The 20,018-nt window shown below is 55.1% G+C and overlaps 3 protein-coding genes across 3 annotated transcripts; all 3 read right to left on the bottom strand.

Moving 5' to 3' along the window:
• Positions 1-4,452: 4,452 nt before the first annotated feature.
• LOC146761268 (uncharacterized) lies at positions 4,453-7,502 on the bottom strand. The gene is made up of 4 exons (XM_085542353.1): positions 7,498-7,502; positions 7,068-7,192; positions 6,438-6,549; positions 4,453-6,115 (listed from the first exon to the last, which is right to left on the bottom strand). Exons 1-4 carry the CDS (start codon positions 7,500-7,502, stop codon positions 5,455-5,457), a joined length of 903 nt encoding a protein of 300 aa, XP_085398479.1. The 3' UTR covers positions 4,453-5,454.
• Positions 7,503-7,635: 133 nt separating this feature from the next.
• LOC146761269 (coiled-coil domain-containing protein 81-like) lies at positions 7,636-9,742 on the bottom strand. Its single transcript, XM_085541023.1, has 5 exons — positions 9,049-9,742; positions 8,831-8,892; positions 8,438-8,585; positions 7,989-8,245; positions 7,636-7,788 (listed from the first exon to the last, which is right to left on the bottom strand). The coding sequence occupies exons 1-5, from the start codon at positions 9,173-9,175 to the stop codon at positions 7,699-7,701; spliced, it is 684 nt and encodes a 227-aa protein (XP_085397149.1). The 5' UTR covers positions 9,176-9,742; the 3' UTR covers positions 7,636-7,698.
• Positions 9,743-16,510: 6,768 nt separating this feature from the next.
• LOC146761270 (coiled-coil domain-containing protein 81-like) lies at positions 16,511-19,753 on the bottom strand. Its single transcript, XM_085541024.1, has 5 exons — positions 18,301-19,753; positions 18,083-18,144; positions 17,690-17,837; positions 17,241-17,497; positions 16,511-17,040 (listed from the first exon to the last, which is right to left on the bottom strand). The coding sequence occupies exons 1-5, from the start codon at positions 18,425-18,427 to the stop codon at positions 16,951-16,953; spliced, it is 684 nt and encodes a 227-aa protein (XP_085397150.1). The 5' UTR covers positions 18,428-19,753; the 3' UTR covers positions 16,511-16,950.
• Positions 19,754-20,018: the final 265 nt, after the last annotated feature.

Consider the following 20,018-nt stretch of genomic DNA (forward strand, 5'->3'; position numbering starts at 1 on the left):
GGCCGTGTCACAAACGTTGCCACAGCGCCGCTGTGACATCATGGCCAGTGCTGGACGCTGCCCATTATGACGCTGGCACAGCAGCCTGCTGCCCGCCCCGGGTGGGGGTGCTGACCCCTCTCTGCTTTCTCCCTCTCCTGTCTTTCCTCTCAGTGTAACGTTACCATTTTCCTTTTGTAGCCGTTGCCCAAACTGATCTCCAAGGAGGCGATGTGGAAACAAGTCTTGTTCCAAAGCACTCTACCCGTCATGCTGACGACTTGATGTCAGAAAGTGCCTTCATTGTGCCTGGAAGTTGTCAGTTCCTCGTTAGGATGCTCAATAAATTACCCGGCATGGATCTTCTGTGTTACTGTTGTGAGTCCATTGCTGCTGCGACCCTACCGGGCAGGGAGTGCTTTGTCTGGGGGATCCCAGAGATTGGCTTTCCTTGAAGCCTTCCAAGGGGAAGGGGGTTGGGATCCTGTGGGGTCAAGACGGGATCTGCAGGCCCGAAGCCGGACAGCCTGAGGAGACCTGCCAGGCCAAAAGGCAGCCGGCTGGCTGGGCAGGCCCTTTTAGACCTGATCTTCCATGTCCTCTGCTTCAGAAGTTGGAGTGAGCCCCAGGCCAAAAGTGGCAGCCTGGATGGTATGTCTTGGGGCTCTGTAGACTGGCTGGACTCAGGCCTTGAGGAAGATGTCAAATCTTTGATGAAAGCTGGCCGTCTGGAAAGGGAAGCCCTACCAGGCCAAAACCCAGCCGGCAGACCCAGGGATCCCTGCCAGGACAGAACCATCTGGCTGACCTGTGGGGGCCTTGCCAGGCCAGAAGCTGGCGGGCTGGTTACGGGGACCCTGCCAGGCCAAAAGCCATCTGGACCAGGGGCCCTGCCAGGCCAAAACTCAGCCGGGTCAAGGAGCCATACCAGGTCGAACGCCAGCCGGGTGGCTCGAGTGGGCCCAGCCAGGCCAAAAGCCAGCTGGCCAGGGAGGCCCTAAGGCAAAAGTCATCTGGTCAGATGGCTGTGGGGTGTCTGCCAGGCCAAAGGCCGGCAGGCCGTCTTCGGGATCCCTGCCAGGCCTGAAGCCTGCAGGCCTGGGAAGCCCTGCCAGGCCAAAAGCCCGCCGCCGGCCAGCAAACACTGGCAAGGTCAAAAGCTGGCTGGCCAGCTTGGGGATTCCTACCAGGCCAACATCCAGCCTGCCCGGGGCTCACTGCCAGGCAACAAAATGGCTGGCTGGCCTGCAGGGCCTGAGAGGCCAAAAGCCATCCAGGCAGTCTGGGGGGACCTTGCAAGCCTGAAGCTGGTAATCCAGTTAGGGGGGCCCTGCCAGGCTAAAAGCCAGCTGGCCGGGGAAGCCCTTCCAGGCCAAAAGCCTGCAGGCCAGGGTCCCTACCAGGCCAAAACCCATCCAGCCTGAGGCTCCCTGCCAGGCTAGAAGCTGTCTGTCCGGCCTGTGGGGCCTGTTTGGTGCCTTGGTACATTTTGCTCTTGGTATCCCACCTCATGACATCCTGTGGAGCACAGAGAAGAGGAGCTACACGGCCCAGAGCACCTTACGGCCTGAGAGGGAAATACATCACGGAAGGGACGCTCTCTCTCTCTCTGCTGGCATCTTCAAAGCCGTGCACCTTCCACTGCAGAGCAGGGTTCTTGGTCTCCGGAAACCTCTCTCTGCCTCTTATTTCACTCGATTTGCTTGCCTACAATCTCAATTACATTGTATTACATTGTGTTACCTTGCATTCCCATATCATAGTTAGTGAAATTAGTTTTTCTCCTTAGATCATTGCTGCTGCTCTGTTGGTTTTCCTTGAGCCCATCTCCCATCTCCCATCTCCCTACCCCTTTCCCTTTTCCCTTCCCATTTGTTGGGGGCTGGCGGGCACACAGACCTACTGACTTCCCCACCCCAATCCCCCCCCCGCTGACAGACTGACACAGATAACTCCATGATAGAGACGTCTGTGTTTCTGAGATTACCCCCGTTATGGTTCATACTGTGGGGTATCCTACACGCTGCCCTGTGAAAAGTTCAGCAGACCAACAGTACTTGAACTTGCCAAACCAGCATTTACATCTCTCAGCATTTGAATTGCTTTGGAAATGCTCAAGTGGAAAGTTCTCAAGACGCTGAATCATCTTTGAGATGATGGCAAGTCCACATGGTGCCCAGTGGGACCAGATGTGCTTCTGGTACATGAACTGCAGTGTAACATGGTGTGGCTGTTCATAAACGCCACAACCTGCACCGAAGAATTCCATTCTGGATCCTGGCTGCAGAAAGCAGCTGACACAGATACCGCTATTTGTTTTACTTGTTTGTTTATTACTACTGGTTGTTGTCAAACGTATGCTGGTTTCTTCTCACTTCCTACCTTTTTTTCGTGCTGTAATATTTGTGTCACCACTCCTGCAGAATCACTGGCTGGTGTCTGTGACAAGTTGGTGTTGTGTGCCGTTGTAACTCAGACATTTGTACTTTGTGTGATCCCGTGTTTTATTGGACTTACACAACACGTTGTATCCTCCATGTACTTTGTAACCCCTCCAACTGGGGACGGACAAGGCCAACAGATCAGGGCAACATTTGTAACCAAGCCCAACTCCTTTGCAGTGATGGGGCTGTTCTGGGGCTGCTCTAGGATGGCTCTGGGGCTACTAAGGGGCAGCTATGGGACACACACACACACCTCGGTGGGGCTGATGTTCCCCCACATGGAGCTGGTGGTGAATCTGCTCTGATCGTGGCACCTTCCAGCCCCAACCTCTGGTCAGTTCCCTTTGGATCTCACAACTCTCCTGCTTTCAGCCAGTAAGAATTGTTGAGCAGCAGCAGCTGCATTTGTGGGGCAGGGCTTAGTGTGGGTAGTGCTGTGGGGTTGGTGTGGGAGCCACGGGAGATGGAGGGTGTCCAAGAGTGTGGATTGGTCGCCCAGGCTATCCCACAATGCTGTGAATCTTGACCCATGGTGAGTGAACCGCAGCGTAATTGGCTGTGGGGCACTATGGGTTGCTACAGGGCAGTATGTTTCCATATGCACTTCTATGGGTCCCTGCTGGTCCCTGTGTGACAATGTGACATTATTGCTCCTGTATGGGTCTCTATTTGTTCCTTTTGGCTCCCCATGGTTCTTATGTGGCTCTGTAGGGCTCTATGACTCTCCATGATGTTTTTGTGATTCTCTATGGGTTTTGTGGGTTCCTGCCCCTGACAGACTGTGGGAATGGATCACCCCTGTGGCCCCACCATGGGAATTTGTCACTTGCCAAGGACAAAGAGGGGACAAAAAGGCAGAGGTGGGGCCAGGTGATAAGGAGGGCAGAAACAGCCCCATCCCTGTCCCCTTGTCTGCAGCGGAAAGTGGTGGCCATGGTGTGTAGAGCCCCATAGGGACCCAAAGAGCCCATAGCGTATAGGCAAAGTAGAAGCTTATGGTGCAGAGCTTACGGAGCAAAGCTGTGGGGGTTATGGGACAGAGTTTATCGGGCAGAGGTGGTTCTATCGGACACAGTGGGAACTGAGGGGAAAACTGGGAAATATAGGGCAGAGTCAATGTGGCATCTGTACGTAGGTTTCTCCAAAAGTAATGCCTCCTGGGTATTTCCATGGAAATGACAGCAGATGCAGTGAGCGCAATAAGGCTATTTAATAGAGCAACACAGTCCCCGCCATCAGCCAGCGTGCACAGATGTGCTGATCTGGACGCTCTTCATTTTGCGGTGTGGCAGCTCTGCATGGCTCTCTGGAACATGGCATGTCTGCCACGTCACTGTCCCACTGCTGAAATGCACCACCCACCCCTCACCGCGCTCACATCTTTTGCTTGGTCTCCATCGACATCCAGCAAGCATCAATGGATGTCAGTGGGTGCCATTGTTTCCTCACGGAGGAATTCAGCTCCCCCCCTTGTCTCCATCTGCACTTCTGTGTCAGACCCCATTCTGTCAGACTGCCCCTCTGCTGCCAGCCACACGGCAACAACACAAAATGGAGCAGTGCTGGGGAGCTTCAGCCTCTACTGCCACAGTTCCAGAGACCCAGAGGGAGGCCACGATGCCAGCCAAGAGCAGCAGAGGCCTCAAGGCCAGAATTTAGGCCCTAGGGCTCAGAGGCTTAGCGGCCAAGCCTTTAGGCATAGATTTCTAAAGAGCTAGGGGCTGGCCAAGATGCCTAGAGACCTAGAGTGCAGAAGGCCCTAAAGGAGATACGGAGGCCTAAAATTGGAGAGTCCAAAAAGGAGGCTTAGACGCACCTGGAGGCACAGTTGCCTGCAAGCTGCCCTAGAGGCATAGAGGGAGGCCTAAAAGCTTAGAGGTTTCCCAGGAGGCTTAGAGGCCTTAAGGTAAAACAGCCTAGAGGGAGGCCAAGAGCCTGGCCAAGAGGCCTTGCAGCTTAGCAGTCTTGAGGCTAAACTGAGGCATGGAGGCCAAGAAAAAGATCTCCTTCTATGATCGAGGGACCCATCTGGTGGACGAGGGAAAGGCTGTTGATGTGGTCTACCCAGACTTCAGCAAAGCCTTTGACACTGTCTCCCACAGCATTCTCCTCCAGAAGCTGGCAGCCCGTGCCTTGGACAGGTACACCCTTGGCTAGGTTAGGAGCTGGTATGGCCGGGCCCAGGGAGCGGTGGTGACTGGAGTTAAATCCAGCTGGTGACTGGTCACGAGTGGTGCTCCCCAGGGGTCAGTGCAGTGATTGTCCCCCTGTACTCAGCTCAGGTGAGGCCGTACCTCGAGTACTGTGTTCAGTTTTGGATCCTGCACTGCATGAAAGACATGGAGGGCCTGGGGTGTGTTCAAAGAGGGCGACAAAGCTGGTGAAGGGTCTGGAGCACAGGCCTTATGAGGAGCATCATCAGTTGTTCTGGTGCCCTCTCGCAATTCTTTTCCCCTCCACCAGCACAAGAGCTGCCGTAAAAAGAAGCAATGACACTTCCACAGACATTTTGGGGATTTATAAGGGATAGGCCCTTGATAAAGCTTTATTGGCTGTTTTTCCCCTCTACGTTTCACTCTAGATCTTCTTGTTTGGCCTGGAGAACAGAAGGCTACAGGGTGACCTCATTGCGGCCTTCCAGTACATAAGGGGAGTTTACATACAGGAGGGGAGCCAACACTTTACAAGGGTAGATAATGGCAGGACAAGGGGAAGTGGTTTTGGGTTGAGGGAGGGGAGGTTAAGAGTGGATATCAGGGAGAAATTATTTCCAGAGAGAGTGGTGGGATACTGGAACCAGATGCCCAGAGAGGTTGTAGATGTCCCATCCCTGGAGATGCTCAAGGCCAGGTTGGATGGGGCCCTGGGCAGCCTGGTCTCGTTTTAGATATGATGCAGGTGGTATTCATGCATCTGTTTTGCAGTCTCAAATGGTGCTCTGTTTGTCCTGGGCACCCCACGCCTGCATCAGCGTGGCTAGGTTGTGCTATTCCTGAGAGGTGGGCGTTTGGTGTTCCGAGACCATGTTAACTTAATTTATGGGTGGCAGCCATCCAGATCTGTCAATGGAGGACCCCTCAGACCGGCTGGAGTCATCATGAGATGTAGATGCTGCCGGCTCCTCACGTTCATCCTGTGCTCGCCTCATCCTCTCCTTGTTAAGTCTGAAAGAATCCTGAGCCAGAAATGGCCGCCTGGATGGTCTGCCTTTGATCTCTTCCTCTTGTTCATCCTTTGCTCGTCTCATCCTCTCCTTGTTAAGTTTGAATGAATCCTGAGACAGAAGTGGCAGCCTGGATGGTCTGTCTGTGGTCTCCTCCTCACGTTCCTCCTGTGCTCGCCTCATCCTCTCCTTGTGAAGTTTGAATGAATCCTTAGCGACAAATGCCAGCCTGGATGGTCTGCCTTTGGTCTGCGTGGACTGGCTGGACTCAGCCCTTGAGGAAGATGCGGAATCTTCGGTGGAAGATGGTGACTTCCTCAAGATGCCCCGAGGGTGTGAGGTCTTGGTTTTCACTTTCAACCCTGCACCCTCATGGTGGTCATTTTCAGCTTCAGAACGGAACCTGACACGCTGAATGCTTCGTGCTTGGCCAATTTCATCTTGGTTTCGGGCTCCTGCCTGGCCCCGCAGCTCACAGCTCACAGGCTGCTCTGGGGTTTTAGGCACTGCTTGGATCTCTGGCAGCAGTCTGAAAGGACAGAGCAAGAGGAGTCTGCCTTAGTGGGTGATGACTTCAGGGCCACATCCTGCAAGCCTGAGCCGGGACCCTTGGCTGCAATGCAGCCTTCCCACAGACAGCTCACCGGCTGGCCCATGGCTCTCCTGAGATCTGGAGGGGGCCAGCCCTGTGAGCTCGGGTCTTCCCGGCTTCCCCATGCCAGCACTCTGGGTGCTGTCTTCAGCATTGTTGGGCAGCCACAAACAGTGACCATTTGGGGTTAGGGAACGGGCTCTCGTTGGCTCAGTAAATCACCCCCATGCACATCCCAACCCAGAGCATCTGGCCTCACCTGGACTTAGAGCTCTCCTTCTGCAGGAGGTACCTTATCCGCCTTAAGTGCTCTCCATCTACACTTGTAGTGCTCAAGCACCTGACGAAGCTTGGCCGTCTAGCAGATCTCACTGGAATTAGGAAGACAGAGGAGATTCATTGTAAACCCTTTGGTTCACTCACAAGGGGTGCTCCGGCCTGTTGCCAAAACATCCAAGAGGGCCGCTCTGCTCCCCCCACTGCTGCCATCTGCACTGCCCTCAGAGCCTCCCTGAAACCATCTCTGGCCCCACTCCTCCTCTCCGCAATTCAGCTCTGTTCTGGGACTGCGTTAGCAATGTTGTCTTTGGGAAAGCAGAGCTGGGTGGTGATAATGAGCTGACAGGGTGTCTTTTGGGGACCGTGTCCTTCCACTGGGGCAGGGGTAGGGCCTAAGATCCCGACATCCTCCTGCCACAGCCGGGGATAGGAGCATGTCACACACAGCACCTTAGTTTTGGCAAGGCCTACAGTTCCTCATGAGATGAGGCTGCGCTCAGCTGGCGTGAAGCCTCAACGCAAGTCACTGCCTTTGGCTGATGGCCAGCGAGGGAATTCCCATCTCACGATGGTTGCCCGTGCCGCGGAAAGAAGTTGCAAGCTGTTTTACCTCTCTTGCCCTGAGAAAGTGGTGGCAAAGTGTCCCCTTCCTTAAGTTTCCTCTCAGCTGGGAAGCTTCCTGAGGACTTGCGGCGTGGCAAGGATGGTGGTTTGGGCACCAACTCCATTTGAAACCTTTAAGAGAGGAGAAGACAGTCATTGCTGTGACGCAGTGCACCACCAGCCTGAGTTGCTCTCTGGTTGTGTGCTCACAGGCACATTTTCATGCTGCATGAAGGCCACACCTTTCTAAAGTCTTTAGCAGGGTCAGTTGGGATAGGACAAGGGGAAACAGTCTCAAACAGAAGGAGGGAAGATTTAGATTGGAAATAAGGAAGTTTCTGGCAGAAGGCTGGTGAGGCACTGGAACATCTTGTCCAGAGACGTGCTGGGTGCCCGTACAGGCGATCAAGGTCGGGCTGGAGCACGCTCAGAGCTACCTCATCTGGGGGTAGGTAGGTGTCCCTGTTCCCTGCAGGGGAGTGGGACTAGGTGCTCTTTCAGGGTTCCTTTTGGCTCAAATGATTCTATGATTCTACAAGATATCCTCTTGGGCAGGACACCCGTGGACACAAGGAACAAGCACTGCGGAATGAGAGCTGAGATGCTGCATCGAGCAGCAGCTACAGCTCCCAACATACTCACTCTGGAAAGACAACGAGGCAGCCAGAGGGTGACAGGGAGGCCACTGGTGCCACCCGGGACATCACCATCTTCATCAGCCAGGGGGCCTGCAGGGGAGGAACAGAGAGGATGTGAGACATCCTTGTCACAGCTGAGGCACTGGGGACATGAGGAGCCTAAGCCAGGGAGAGCTGACAGCACCACAGCACTTGCACAGCCCATGCAGATGGCCAGGTCTTGGTGGGCCGTGTGTGGGCACAGCAAGGCTCACGGGACTGTCCGGTCCACAAACAAACCTACAGCTCACCTTGAGAACAGCTTTTCTGAGGTTCTCTTTCCCTGACAGCTTCTGGAGGAAGTCATAGTAGAACTTCATTTGGAAGGTCATTCCATCAATGAAGATCACTCCAATGTCCTTCAGGACAATGGCAACTTTCTCCCCAATTTTCAGGCAGCTGGATATCAGGAACACAGTGTTCTGGATGCTAGCCTGCACTATGTGCCAGCTCAGAGAGGCATCTGCGGCCACCTGGCTGCGCTTCAGGGGCTCCAGCTTCCTGTAGGCTGAAAAACGCCAGGGACGGAGTTGATACGGTTGCTGTTCCACAGCTTCTTCCCTAGAACTGCTTCTGGTGGGCATCAACCAGAACGGCCCTATACTTGGACACACTCCTCAGAGGGAGAGGTGGAGGATGGAGGCGGTGGCCCTGTTTGCCCCCTCCATGAAGCCAGCAAAGGTTTAATCCCCCCTCCTACCTGGCAGGGACTCCCCGTGGGACTGGAGGCCGTGCATGGCTACGAGGTTTGTAGCCAGCTGAAACACGGGCCACTGCAGAGTCACGTTTGCAGTCGTGATTTCTCTGGAGATGATGTCAAAGGAGCCGAAGGTGGGAATCCAGACTCCCTGCAAGTGAAAGAAAAACAAGGTGTGGAAGGGTTATGGGCTTGCTGGAGAAAGGGCTGGCGTTGACTTTCATCGGCCCTGAGATACTACACCACCAGCACAAGTGATACTGCATTGACAGGAAGCCCGTGGGATGCCCAGAAGTGAAATGCGGGGTGAGTTCCCTGCTTTCTGTGCAGGGCAAGACTCAGAGGATCTCTAGGCTGAGCTGGACAGGGAGAGGAGGAACCTGACAGCCAACACACCTTGTGCATCAGGAGCTGCTCTTGTACATAGGCGGCCACCGCATTCCAGACGGCAACTCGCTCTGGAGGGCAAAGGAAAATCAGGTCACACTCTGCATCTGCTGCTTCCCAGCACCCCTACTGCTGCCAGGCAGGAGTGAGGTGGCAGATGGAAAGTGTTATCTCCGTCCCAAGACTGGATTCTGCACCGCTTCCATGGGGGCTGTGGGCCCACGTACCTTCAGTGTCAATGTGTATCGGTCCAGAGGTACGCCTCACTGTGGGGCCGTCCCCACAGAAGTTCATCCTGTTCCGCCTTATACCAGCGGGTTGCTCCTTGTTGGCAGCAGCCATGCCGGAGCTCATCCTTCAGATGCGTCTGCTCTCTACCAGATGCTCCTTCAGGATGCAGGACCCAGTGCCGCGCTCCACCTTCACAACCCTCCTGGGTGGCCGTGTCACAAACGTTGCCACGGCGCCGCTGTGACATCATGGCCAGTGCTGGACGCTGCCCATTATGACGCTGGCACAGCAGCCTGCTGCCCGCCCCGGGTGGGGGTGCTGACCCCTCTCTGCTTTCTCCCTCTCCTGTCTTTCCTCTCAGTGTAACGTTACCCATTTTCCTTTTGTAGCCGTTGCCCAAACTGATCTCCAAGGAGGCGATGTGGAAACAAGTCTTGTTCCAAAGCACTCTACCCGTCATGCTGACGACTTGATGTCAGAAAGTGCCTTCATTGTGCCTGGAAGTTGTCAGTTCCTCGTTAGGATGCTCAATAAATTACCCGGCATGGATCTTCTGTGTCACTGTTGTGAGTCCATTGCTGCTGCGACCCTACCGGGCAGGGAGTGCTTTGTCTGGGGGATCCCAGAGATTGGCTTTCCTTGAAGCCTTCCAAGGGGAAGGGGGTTGGGATCCTGTGGGGTCAAGACGGGATCTGCAGGCCCGAAGCCGGACAGCCTGAGGAGACCTGCCAGGCCAAAAGGAAGCCGGCTGGCTGGGCAGGCCCTTTTAGACCTGATCTTCCATGTCCTCTGCTTCAGAAGTTGGAGTGAGCCCCAGGCCAAAAGTGGCAGCCTGGATGGTATGTCTTGGGGCTCTGTAGACTGGCTGGACTCAGGCCTTGAGGAAGATGTCAAATCTTTGATGAAAGCTGGCCGTCTGGAAAGGGAAGCCCTACCAGGCCAAAACCCAGCCGGCAGACCCAGGGATCCCTGCCAGGACAGAACCATCTGGCTGACCTGTGGGGGCCTTGCCAGGCCAGAAGCTGGCGGGCTGGTTACGGGGACCCTGCCAGGCCAAAAGCCATCTGGACCAGGGGCCCTGCCAGGCCAAAACTCAGCCGGGTCAAGGAGCCATACCAGGTCGAACGCCAGCCGGGTGGCTCGAGTGGGCCCAGCCAGGCCAAAAGCCAGCTGGCCAGGGAGGCCCTAAGGCAAAAGTCATCTGGTCAGATGGCTGTGGGGTGTCTGCCAGGCCAAAGGCCGGCAGGCCGTCTTCGGGATCCCTGCCAGGCCTGAAGCCTGCAGGCCTGGGAAGCCCTGCCAGGCCAAAAGCCCGCCGCCGGCCAGCAAACACTGGCAAGGTCAAAAGCTGGCTGGCCAGCTTGGGGATTCCTACCAGGCCAACATCCAGCCTGCCCGGGGCTCACTGCCAGGCAACAAAATGGCTGGCTGGCCTGCGGGGCCTGAGAGGCCAAAAGCCATCCAGGCAGTCTGGGGGGACCTTGCAAGCCTGAAGCTGGTAATCCAGTTAGGGGGGCCCTGCCAGGCTAAAAGCCAGCTGGCCGGGGAAGCCCTTCCAGGCCAAAAGCCTGCAGGCCAGGGTCCCTACCAGGCCAAAACCCATCCAGCCTGAGGCTCCCTGCCAGGCTAGAAGCTGTCTGTCCGGCCTGTGGGGCCTGTTTGGTGCCTTGGTACATTTTGCTCTTGGTATCCCACCTCATGACATCCTGTGGAGCACAGAGAAGAGGAGCTACACGGCCCAGAGCACCTTACGGCCTGAGAGGGAAATACATCACGGAAGGGACGCTCTCTCTCTCTCTGCTGGCATCTTCAAAGCCGTGCACCTTCCACTGCAGAGCAGGGTTCTTGGTCTCCGGAAACCTCTCTCTGCCTCTTATTTAACTCGATTTGCTTGCCTACAATCTCAATTACATTGTATTACATTGTGTTACCTTGCATTCCCATATCATAGTTAGTGAAATTAGTTTTTCTCCTTAGATCATTGCTGCTGCTCTGTTGGTTTTCCTTGAGCCCATCTCCCATCTCCCATCTCCCTACCCCTTTCCCTTTTCCCTTCCCATTTGTTGGGGGCTGGCGGGCACACAGACCTACTGACTTCCCCACCCCAATCCCCCCCCCGCAGACAGACTGACACAGATAACTCCATGATAGAGACGTCTGTGTTTCTGAGATTACCCCCGTTATGGTTCATACTGTGGGGTATCCTACACGCTGCCCTGTGAAAAGTTCAGCAGACTTGAACTTGCCAAACCAGCATTTACATCTCTCAGCATTTGAATTGCTTTGGAAATGCTCAAGTGGAAAGTTCTCAAGACGCTGAATCATCTTTGAGATGATGGCAAGTCCACATGGTGCCCAGTGGGACCAGATGTGCTTCTGGTACATGAACTGCAGTGTAACATGGTGTGGCTGTTCATAAACGCCACAACCTGCACCGAAGAATTCCATTCTGGATCCTGGCTGCAGAAAGCAGCTGACACAGATACCGCTATTTGTTTTACTTGTTTGTTTATTACTACTGGTTGTTGTCAAACGTATGCTGGTTTCTTCTCACTTCCTACCTTTTTTTCGTGCTGTAATATTTGTGTCACCACTCCTGCAGAATCATTGGCTGGTGTCTGTGACAAGTTGGTGTTGTGTGCCGTTGTAACTCAGACATTTGTACTTTGTGTGATCCCGTGTTTTATTGGACTTACACAACACGTTGTATCCTCCATGTACTTTGTAACCCCTCCAACTGGGGACGGACAAGGCCAACAGATCAGGGCAACATTTGTAACCAAGCCCAACTCCTTTGCAGTGATGGGGCTGTTCTGGGGCTGCTCTAGGATGGCTCTGGGGCTACTAAGGGGCAGCTATGGGACACACACACACACCTCGGTGGGGCTGATGTTCCCCCACATGGAGCTGGTGGTGAATCTGCTCTGATCGTGGCACCTTCCAGCCCCAACCTCTGGTCAGTTCCCTTTGGATCTCACAACTCTCCTGCTTTCAGCCAGTAAGAATTGTTGAGCAGCAGCAGCTGCATTTGTGGGGCAGGGCTTAGTGTGGGTAGTGCTGTGGGGTTGGTGTGGGAGCCACGGGAGATGGAGGGTGTCCAAGAGTGTGGATTGGTCGCCCAGGCTATCCCACAATGCTGTGAATCTTGACCCATGGTGAGTGAACCGCAGCGTAATTGGCTGTGGGGCACTATGGGTTGCTACAGGGCAGTATGTTTCCATATGCACTTCTATGGGTCCCTGCTGGTCCCTGTGTGACAATGTGACATTATTGCTCCTGTATGGGTCTCTATTTGTTCCTTTTGGCTCCCCATGGTTCTTATGTGGCTCTGTAGGGCTCTATGACTCTCCATGATGTTTTTGTGATTCTCTATGGGTTTTGTGGGTTCCTGCCCCTGACAGACTGTGGGAATGGATCACCCCTGTGGCCCCACCATGGGAATTTGTCACTTGCCAAGGACAAAGAGGGGACAAAAAGGCAGAGGTGGGGCCAGGTGATAAGGAGGGCAGAAACAGCCCCATCCCTGTCCCCTTGTCTGCAGCGGAAAGTGGTGGCCATGGTGTGTAGAGCCCCATAGGGACCCAAAGAGCCCATAGCGTATAGGCAAAGTAGAAGCTTATGGTGCAGAGCTTACGGAGCAAAGCTGTGGGGGTTATGGGACAGAGTTTATCGGGCAGAGGTGGTTCTATCGGACACAGTGGGAACTGAGGGGAAAACTGGGAAATATAGGGCAGAGTCAATGTGGCATCTGTACGTAGGTTTCTCCAAAAGTAATGCCTCCTGGGTATTTCCATGGAAATGACAGCAGATGCAGTGAGCGCAATAAGGCTATTTAATAGAGCAACACAGTCCCCGCCATCAGCCAGCGTGCACAGATGTGCTGATCTGGACGCTCTTCATTTTGCGGTGTGGCAGCTCTGCACGGCTCTCTGGAACATGGCATGTCTGCCACGTCACTGTCCCACTGCTGAAATGCACCACCCACCCCTCACCGCGCTCACATCCTTTGCTTGGTCTCCATCGACATCCAGCAAGCATCAATGGATGTCAGTGGGTGCCATTGTTTCCTCACGGAGGAATTCAGCTCCCCCCCTTGTCTCCATCTGCACTTCTGTGTCAGACCCCATTCTGTCAGACTGCCCCTCTGCTGCCAGCCACACGGCAACAACACAAAATGGAGCACTGCTGGGGAGCTTCAGCCTCTACTGCCACAGTTCCAGAGACCCAGAGGGAGGCCACGATGCCAGCCAAGAGCAGCAGAGGCCTCAAGGCCAGAATTTAGGCCCTAGGGCTCAGAGGCTTAGCGGCCAAGCCTTTAGGCATAGATTTCTAAAGAGCTAGGGGCTGGCCAAGATGCCTAGAGACCTAGAGTGCAGAAGGCCCTAAAGGAGATACGGAGGCCTAAAATTGGAGAGTCCAAAAAGGAGGCTTAGACGCACCTGGAGGCACAGTTGCCTGCAAGCTGCCCTAGAGGCATAGAGGGAGGCCTAAAAGCTTAGAGGTTTCCCAGGAGGCTTAGAGGCCTTAAGGTAAAACAGCCTAGAGGGAGGCCAAGAGCCTGGCCAAGAGGCCTTGCAGCTTAGCAGTCTTGAGGCTAAACTGAGGCATGGAGGCCAAGAAAAAGATCTCCTTCTATGATCGAGGGACCCATCTGGTGGACGAGGGAAAGGCTGTTGATGTGGTCTACCCAGACTTCAGCAAAGCCTTTGACACTGTCTCCCACAGCATTCTCCTCCAGAAGCTGGCAGCCCGTGCCTTGGACAGGTACACCCTTGGCTAGGTTAGGAGCTGGTATGGCCGGGCCCAGGGAGCGGTGGTGACTGGAGTTAAATCCAGCTGGTGACTGGTCACGAGTGGTGCTCCCCAGGGGTCAGTGCAGTGATTGTCCCCCTGTACTCAGCTCAGGTGAGGCCGTACCTCGAGTACTGTGTTCAGTTTTGGATCCTGCACTGCATGAAAGACATGGAGGGCCTGGGGTGTGTTCAAAGAGGGCGACAAAGCTGGTGAAGGGTCTGGAGCACAGGCCTTATGAGGAGCATCATCAGTTGTTCTGGTGCCCTCTCGCAATTCTTTTCCCCTCCACCAGCACAAGAGCTGCCGTAAAAAGAAGCAATGACACTTCCACAGACATTTTGGGGATTTATAAGGGATAGGCCCTTGATAAAGCTTTATTGGCTGTTTTTCCCCTCTACGTTTCACTCTAGATCTTCTTGTTTGGCCTGGAGAACAGAAGGCTACAGGGTGACCTCATTGCGGCCTTCCAGTACATAAGGGGAGTTTACATACAGGAGGGGAGCCAACACTTTACAAGGGTAGATAATGGCAGGACAAGGGGAAGTGGTTTTGGGTTGAGGGAGGGGAGGTTAAGAGTGGATATCAGGGAGAAATTATTTCCAGAGAGAGTGGTGGGATACTGGAACCAGATGCCCAGAGAGGTTGTAGATGTCCCATCCCTGGAGATGCTCAAGGCCAGGTTGGATGGGGCCCTGGGCAGCCTGGTCTCGTTTTAGATATGATGCAGGTGGTATTCATGCATCTGTTTTGCAGTCTCAAATGGTGCTCTGTTTGTCCTGGGCACCCCACGCCTGCATCAGCGTGGCTAGGTTGTGCCATTCCTGAGAGGTGGGCGTTTGGTGTTCCGAGACCATGTTAACTTAATTTATGGGTGGCAGCCATCCAGATCTGTCAATGGAGGACCCCTCAGACCGGCTGGAGTCATCATGAGATGTAGATGCTGCCGGCTCCTCACGTTCATCCTGTGCTCGCCTCATCCTCTCCTTGTTAAGTCTGAAAGAATCCTGAGCCAGAAATGGCCGCCTGGATGGTCTGCCTTTGATCTCTTCCTCTTGTTCATCCTTTGCTCGTCTCATCCTCTCCTTGTTAAGTTTGAATGAATCCTGAGACAGAAGTGGCAGCCTGGATGGTCTGTCTGTGGTCTCCTCCTCACGTTCCTCCTGTGCTCGCCTCATCCTCTCCTTGTGAAGTTTGAATGAATCCTTAGCGACAAATGCCAGCCTGGATGGTCTGCCTTTGGTCTGCGTGGACTGGCTGGACTCAGCCCTTGAGGAAGATGCGGAATCTTCGGTGGAAGATGGTGACTTCCTCAAGATGCCCCGAGGGTGTGAGGTCTTGGTTTTCACTTTCAACCCTGCACCCTCATGGTGGTCATTTTCAGCTTCAGAACGGAACCTGACACGCTGAATGCTTCGTGCTTGGCCAATTTCATCTTGGTTTCGGGCTCCTGCCTGGCCCCGCAGCTCACAGCTCACAGGCTGCTCTGGGGTTTTAGGCACTGCTTGGATCTCTGGCAGCAGTCTGAAAGGACAGAGCAAGAGGAGTCTGCCTTAGTGGGTGATGACTTCAGGGCCACATCCTGCAAGCCTGAGCCGGGACCCTTGGCTGCAATGCAGCCTTCCCACAGACAGCTCACCGGCTGGCCCATGGCTCTCCTGAGATCTGGAGGGGGCCAGCCCTGTGAGCTCGGGTCTTCCCGGCTTCCCCATGCCAGCACTCTGGGTGCTGTCTTCAGCATTGTTGGGCAGCCACAAACAGTGACCATTTGGGGTTAGGGAACGGGCTCTCGTTGGCTCAGTAAATCACCCCCATGCACATCCCAACCCAGAGCATCTGGCCTCACCTGGACTTAGAGCTCTCCTTCTGCAGGAGGTACCTTATCCGCCTTAAGTGCTCTCCATCTACACTTGTAGTGCTCAAGCACCTGACGAAGCTTGGCCGTCTAGCAGATCTCACTGGAATTAGGAAGACAGAGGAGATTCATTGTAAACCCTTTGGTTCACTCACAAGGGGTGCTCCGGCCTGTTGCCAAAACATCCAAGAGGGCCGCTCTGCTCCCCCCACTGCTGCCATCTGCACTGCCCTCAGAGCCTCCCTGAAACCATCTCTGGCCCCACTCCTCCTCTCCGCAATTCAGCTCTGTTCTGGGACTGCGTTAGCAATGTTGTCTTTGGGAAAGCAGAGCTGGGTGGTGATAATGAGCTGACAGGGTGTCTTTTGGGGACCGTGTCCTTCCACTGGGGCAGGGGTAGGGCCTAAGATCCCGACATCCTCCTGCCACAGCCGGGGATAGGAGCATGTCACACACAGCACCTTAGTTTTGGCAAGGCCTACAGTTCCTCATGAGATGAGGCTGCGCTCAGCTGGCGTGAAGCCTCAACGCAAGTCACTGCCTTTGGCTGATGGCCAGCGAGGGAATTCCCATCTCACGATGGTTGCCCGTGCCGCGGAAAGAAGTTGCAAGCTGTTTTACCTCTCTTGCCCTGGGAAAGTGGTGGCAAAGTGTCCCCTTCCTTAAGTTTCCTCTCAGCTGGGAAGCTTCCTGAGGACTTGCGGCGTGGCAAGGATGGTGGTTTGGGCACCAACTCCATTTGAAACCTTTAAGAGAGGAGAAGACAGTCATTGCTGTGACGCAGTGCACCACCAGCCTGAGTTGCTCTCTGGTTGTGTGCTCACAGGCACATTTTCATGCTGCATGAAGGCCACACCTTTCTAAAGTCTTTAGCAGGGTCAGTTGGGATAGGACAAGGGGAAACAGTCTCAAACAGAAGGAGGGAAGATTTAGATTGGAAATAAGGAAGTTTCTGGCAGAAGGCTGGTGAGGCACTGGAACATCTTGTCCAGAGATGTGCTGGGTGCCCGGACAGGCGATCAAGGTCGGGCTGGAGCACGCTCAGAGCTACCTCATCTGGGGGTAGGTAGGTGTCCCTGTTCCCTGCAGGGGAGTGGGACTAGGTGCTCTTTCAGGGTTCCTTTTGGCTCAAATGATTCTATGATTCTACAAGATATCCTCATGGGCAGGACACCCGTGGACACAAGGAACAAGCACTGCGGAATGAGAGCTGAGATGCTGCATCGAGCAGCAGCTACAGCTCCCAACATACTCACTCTGGAAAGACAACGAGGCAGCCAGAGGGTGACAGGGAGGCCACTGGTGCCACCCGGGACATCACCATCTTCATCAGCCAGGGGGCCTGCAGGGGAGGAACAGAGAGGATGTGAGACATCCTTGTCACAGCTGAGGCACTGGGGACATGAGGAGCCTAAGCCAGGGAGAGCTGACAGCACCACAGCACTTGCACAGCCCATGCAGATGGCCAGGTCTTGGTGGGCCGTGTGTGGGCACAGCAAGGCTCACGGGACTGTCCGGTCCACAAACAAACCTACAGCTCACCTTGAGAACAGCTTTTCTGAGGTTCTCTTTCCCTGACAGCTTCTGGAGGAAGTCATAGTAGAACTTCATTTGGAAGGTCATTCCATCAATGAAGATCACTCCAATGTCCTTCAGGACAATGGCAACTTTCTCCCCAATTTTCAGGCAGCTGGATATCAGGAACACAGTGTTCTGGATGCTAGCCTGCACTATGTGCCAGCTCAGAGAGGCATCTGCGGCCACCTGGCTGCGCTTCAGGGGCTCCAGCTTCCTGTAGGCTGAAAAACGCCAGGGACGGAGTTGATACGGTTGCTGTTCCACAGCTTCTTCCCTAGAACTGCTTCTGGTGGGCATCAACCAGAACGGCCCTATACTTGGACACGCTCCTCAGAGGGAGAGGTGGAGGATGGAGGCGGTGGCCCTGTTTGCCCCCTCCATGAAGCCAGCAAAGGTTTAATCCCCCCTCCTACCTGGCAGGGACTCCCCGTGGGACTGGAGGCCGTGCATGGCTACGAGGTTTGTAGCCAGCTGAAACACGGGCCACTGCAGAGTCACGTTTGCAGTCGTGATTTCTCTGGAGATGATGTCAAAGGAGCCGAAGGTGGGAATCCAGACTCCCTGCAAGTGAAAGAAAAACAAGGTGTGGAAGGGTTATGGGCTTGCTGGAGAAAGGGCTGGCGTTGACTTTCATCGGCCCTGAGATACTACACCACCAGCACAAGTGATACTGCATTGACAGGAAGCCCGTGGGATGCCCAGAAGTGAAATGCGGGGTGAGTTCCCTGCTTTCTGTGCAGGGCAAGACTCAGAGGATCTCTAGGCTGAGCTGGACAGGGAGAGGAGGAACCTGACAGCCAACACACCTTGTGCATCAGGAGCTGCTCTTGTACATAGGCGGCCACCGCATTCCAGACGGCAACTCGCTCTGGAGGGCAAAGGAAAATCAGGTCACACTCTGCATCTGCTGCTTCCCAGCACCCCTACTGCTGCCAGGCAGGAGTGAGGTGGCAGATGGAAAGTGTTATCTCCGTCCCAAGACTGGATTCTGCACCGCTTCCATGGGGGCTGTGGGCCCACGTACCTTCAGTGTCAATGTGTATCGGTCCAGAGGTACGCCTCACTGTGGGGCCGTCCCCACAGAAGTTCATCCTGTTCCGCCTTATACCAGCGGGTTGCTCCTTGTTGGCAGCAGCCATGCCGGAGCTCATCCTTCAGATGCGTCTGCTCTCTACCAGATGCTCCTTCAGGATGCAGGACCCAGTGCCGCGCTCCACCTTCACAACCCTCCTGGGTGGCCGTGTCACAAACGTTGCCACGGCGCCGCTGTGACATCATGGCCAGTGCTGGACGCTGCCCATTATGACGCTGGCACAGCAGCCTGCTGCCCGCCCCGGGTGGGGGTGCTGACCCCTCTCTGCTTTCTCCCTCTCCTGTCTTTCCTCTCAGTGTAACGTTACCCATTTTCCTTTTGTAGCCGTTGCCCAAACTGATCTCCAAGGAGGCGATGTGGAAACAAGTCTTGTTCCAAAGCACTCTACCCGTCATGCTGACGACTTGATGTCAGAAAGTGCCTTCATTGTGCCTGGAAGTTGTCAGTTCCTCGTTAGGATGCTCAATAAATTACCCGGCATGGATCTTCTGTGTCACTGTTGTGAGTCCATTGCTGCTGCGACCCTACCGGGCAGGGAGTGCTTTGTCTGGGGGATCCCAGAGATTGGCTTTCCTTGAAGCCTTCCAAGGGGAAGGGGGTTGGGATCCTGTGGGGTCAAGACGGGATCTGCAGGCCCGAAGCCGGACAGCCTGAGGAGACCTGCCAGGCCAAAAGGCAGCCGGCTGGCTGGGCAGGCCCTTTAGACCTGATCTTCCATGTCCTCTGCTTCAGAAGTTGGAGTGAGCCCCAGGCCAAAAGTGGCAGCCTGGATGGTATGTCTTGGGGCTCTGTAGACTGGCTGGACTCAGGCCTTGAGGAAGATGTCAAATCTTTGATGAAAGCTGGCCGTCTGGAAAGGGAAGCCCTACCAGGCCAAAACCCAGCCGGCAGACCCAGGGATCCCTGCCAGGACAGAACCAGCTGGCTGACCTGTGGGGGCCTTGCCAGGCCAGAAGCTGGCGGGCTGGTTACGGGGACCCTGCCAGGCCAAAAGCCATCTGGACCAGGGGCCCTGCCAGGCCAAAACTCAGCCGGGTCAAGGAGCCATACCAGGTCGAACGCCAGCCGGGTGGCTCGAGTGGGCCCAGCCAGGCCAAAAGCCAGCTGGCCAGGGAGGCCCTAAGGCAAAAGTCATCTGGTCAGATGGCTGTGGGGTGTCTGCCAGGCCAAAGGCCGGCAGGCCGTCTTCGGGATCCCTGCCAGGCCTGAAGCCTGCAGGCCTGGGAAGCCCTGCCAGGCCAAAAGCCCGCCGCCGGCCAGCAAACACTGGCAAGGTCAAAAGCTGGCTGGCCAGCTTGGGGATTCCTACCAGGCCAACATCCAGCCTGCCCGGGGCTCACTGCCAGGCAACAAAATGGCTGGCTGGCCTGCGGGGCCTGAGAGGCCAAAAGCCATCCAGGCAGTCTGGGGGGACCTTGCAAGCCTGAAGCTGGTAATCCAGTTAGGGGGGCCCTGCCAGGCTAAAAGCCAGCTGGCCGGGGAAGCCCTTCCAGGCCAAAAGCCTGCAGGCCAGGGTCCCTACCAGGCCAAAACCCATCCAGCCTGAGGCTCCCTGCCAGGCTAGAAGCTGTCTGTCCGGCCTGTGGGGCCTGTTTGGTGCCTTGGTACATTTTGCTCTTGGTATCCCACCTCATGACATCCTGTGGAGC

Source organism: Coturnix japonica, chromosome 3 (assembly GCF_054131305.1).
Source record: "Coturnix japonica strain WE chromosome 3, WE-NBRP24, whole genome shotgun sequence".
Lineage (NCBI taxonomy): Eukaryota > Metazoa > Chordata > Aves > Galliformes > Phasianidae > Coturnix > Coturnix japonica.

What these genes read in the sequence shown, in the direction of transcription:
- LOC146761269 (XM_085541023.1), bottom strand. Translation starts at nt 9,175, where the DNA reads ATGAGCTCCGGCATGGCTGCTGCCAACAAGGAGCAACCCGCTGGTATA. An exon ending in GATACACATTGACACTGAAG is followed by an intron (nt 8,893 to 9,048) that starts GTACGTGGGCCC and finishes TTTGCCCTCCAG; the next exon opens with AGCGAGTTGCCGTCTGGAAT. An exon ending in CCACGGGGAGTCCCTGCCAG is followed by an intron (nt 8,246 to 8,437) that starts GTAGGAGGGGGG and finishes GGCGTTTTTCAG; the next exon opens with CCTACAGGAAGCTGGAGCCC.
- LOC146761268 (XM_085542353.1), bottom strand. An exon ending in ACTTTCTCAGGGCAAGAGAG is followed by an intron (nt 6,550 to 7,067) that starts GTAAAACAGCTT and finishes TCCTAATTCCAG; the next exon opens with TGAGATCTGCTAGACGGCCA. An exon ending in AAGGAGAGCTCTAAGTCCAG is followed by an intron (nt 6,116 to 6,437) that starts GTGAGGCCAGAT and finishes CTGTCCTTTCAG; the next exon opens with ACTGCTGCCAGAGATCCAAG.
- LOC146761270 (XM_085541024.1), bottom strand. Translation starts at nt 18,427, where the DNA reads ATGAGCTCCGGCATGGCTGCTGCCAACAAGGAGCAACCCGCTGGTATA. An exon ending in AGCAGCTCCTGATGCACAAG is followed by an intron (nt 17,838 to 18,082) that starts GTGTGTTGGCTG and finishes TTTCACTTGCAG; the next exon opens with GGAGTCTGGATTCCCACCTT. An exon ending in CCACGGGGAGTCCCTGCCAG is followed by an intron (nt 17,498 to 17,689) that starts GTAGGAGGGGGG and finishes GGCGTTTTTCAG; the next exon opens with CCTACAGGAAGCTGGAGCCC.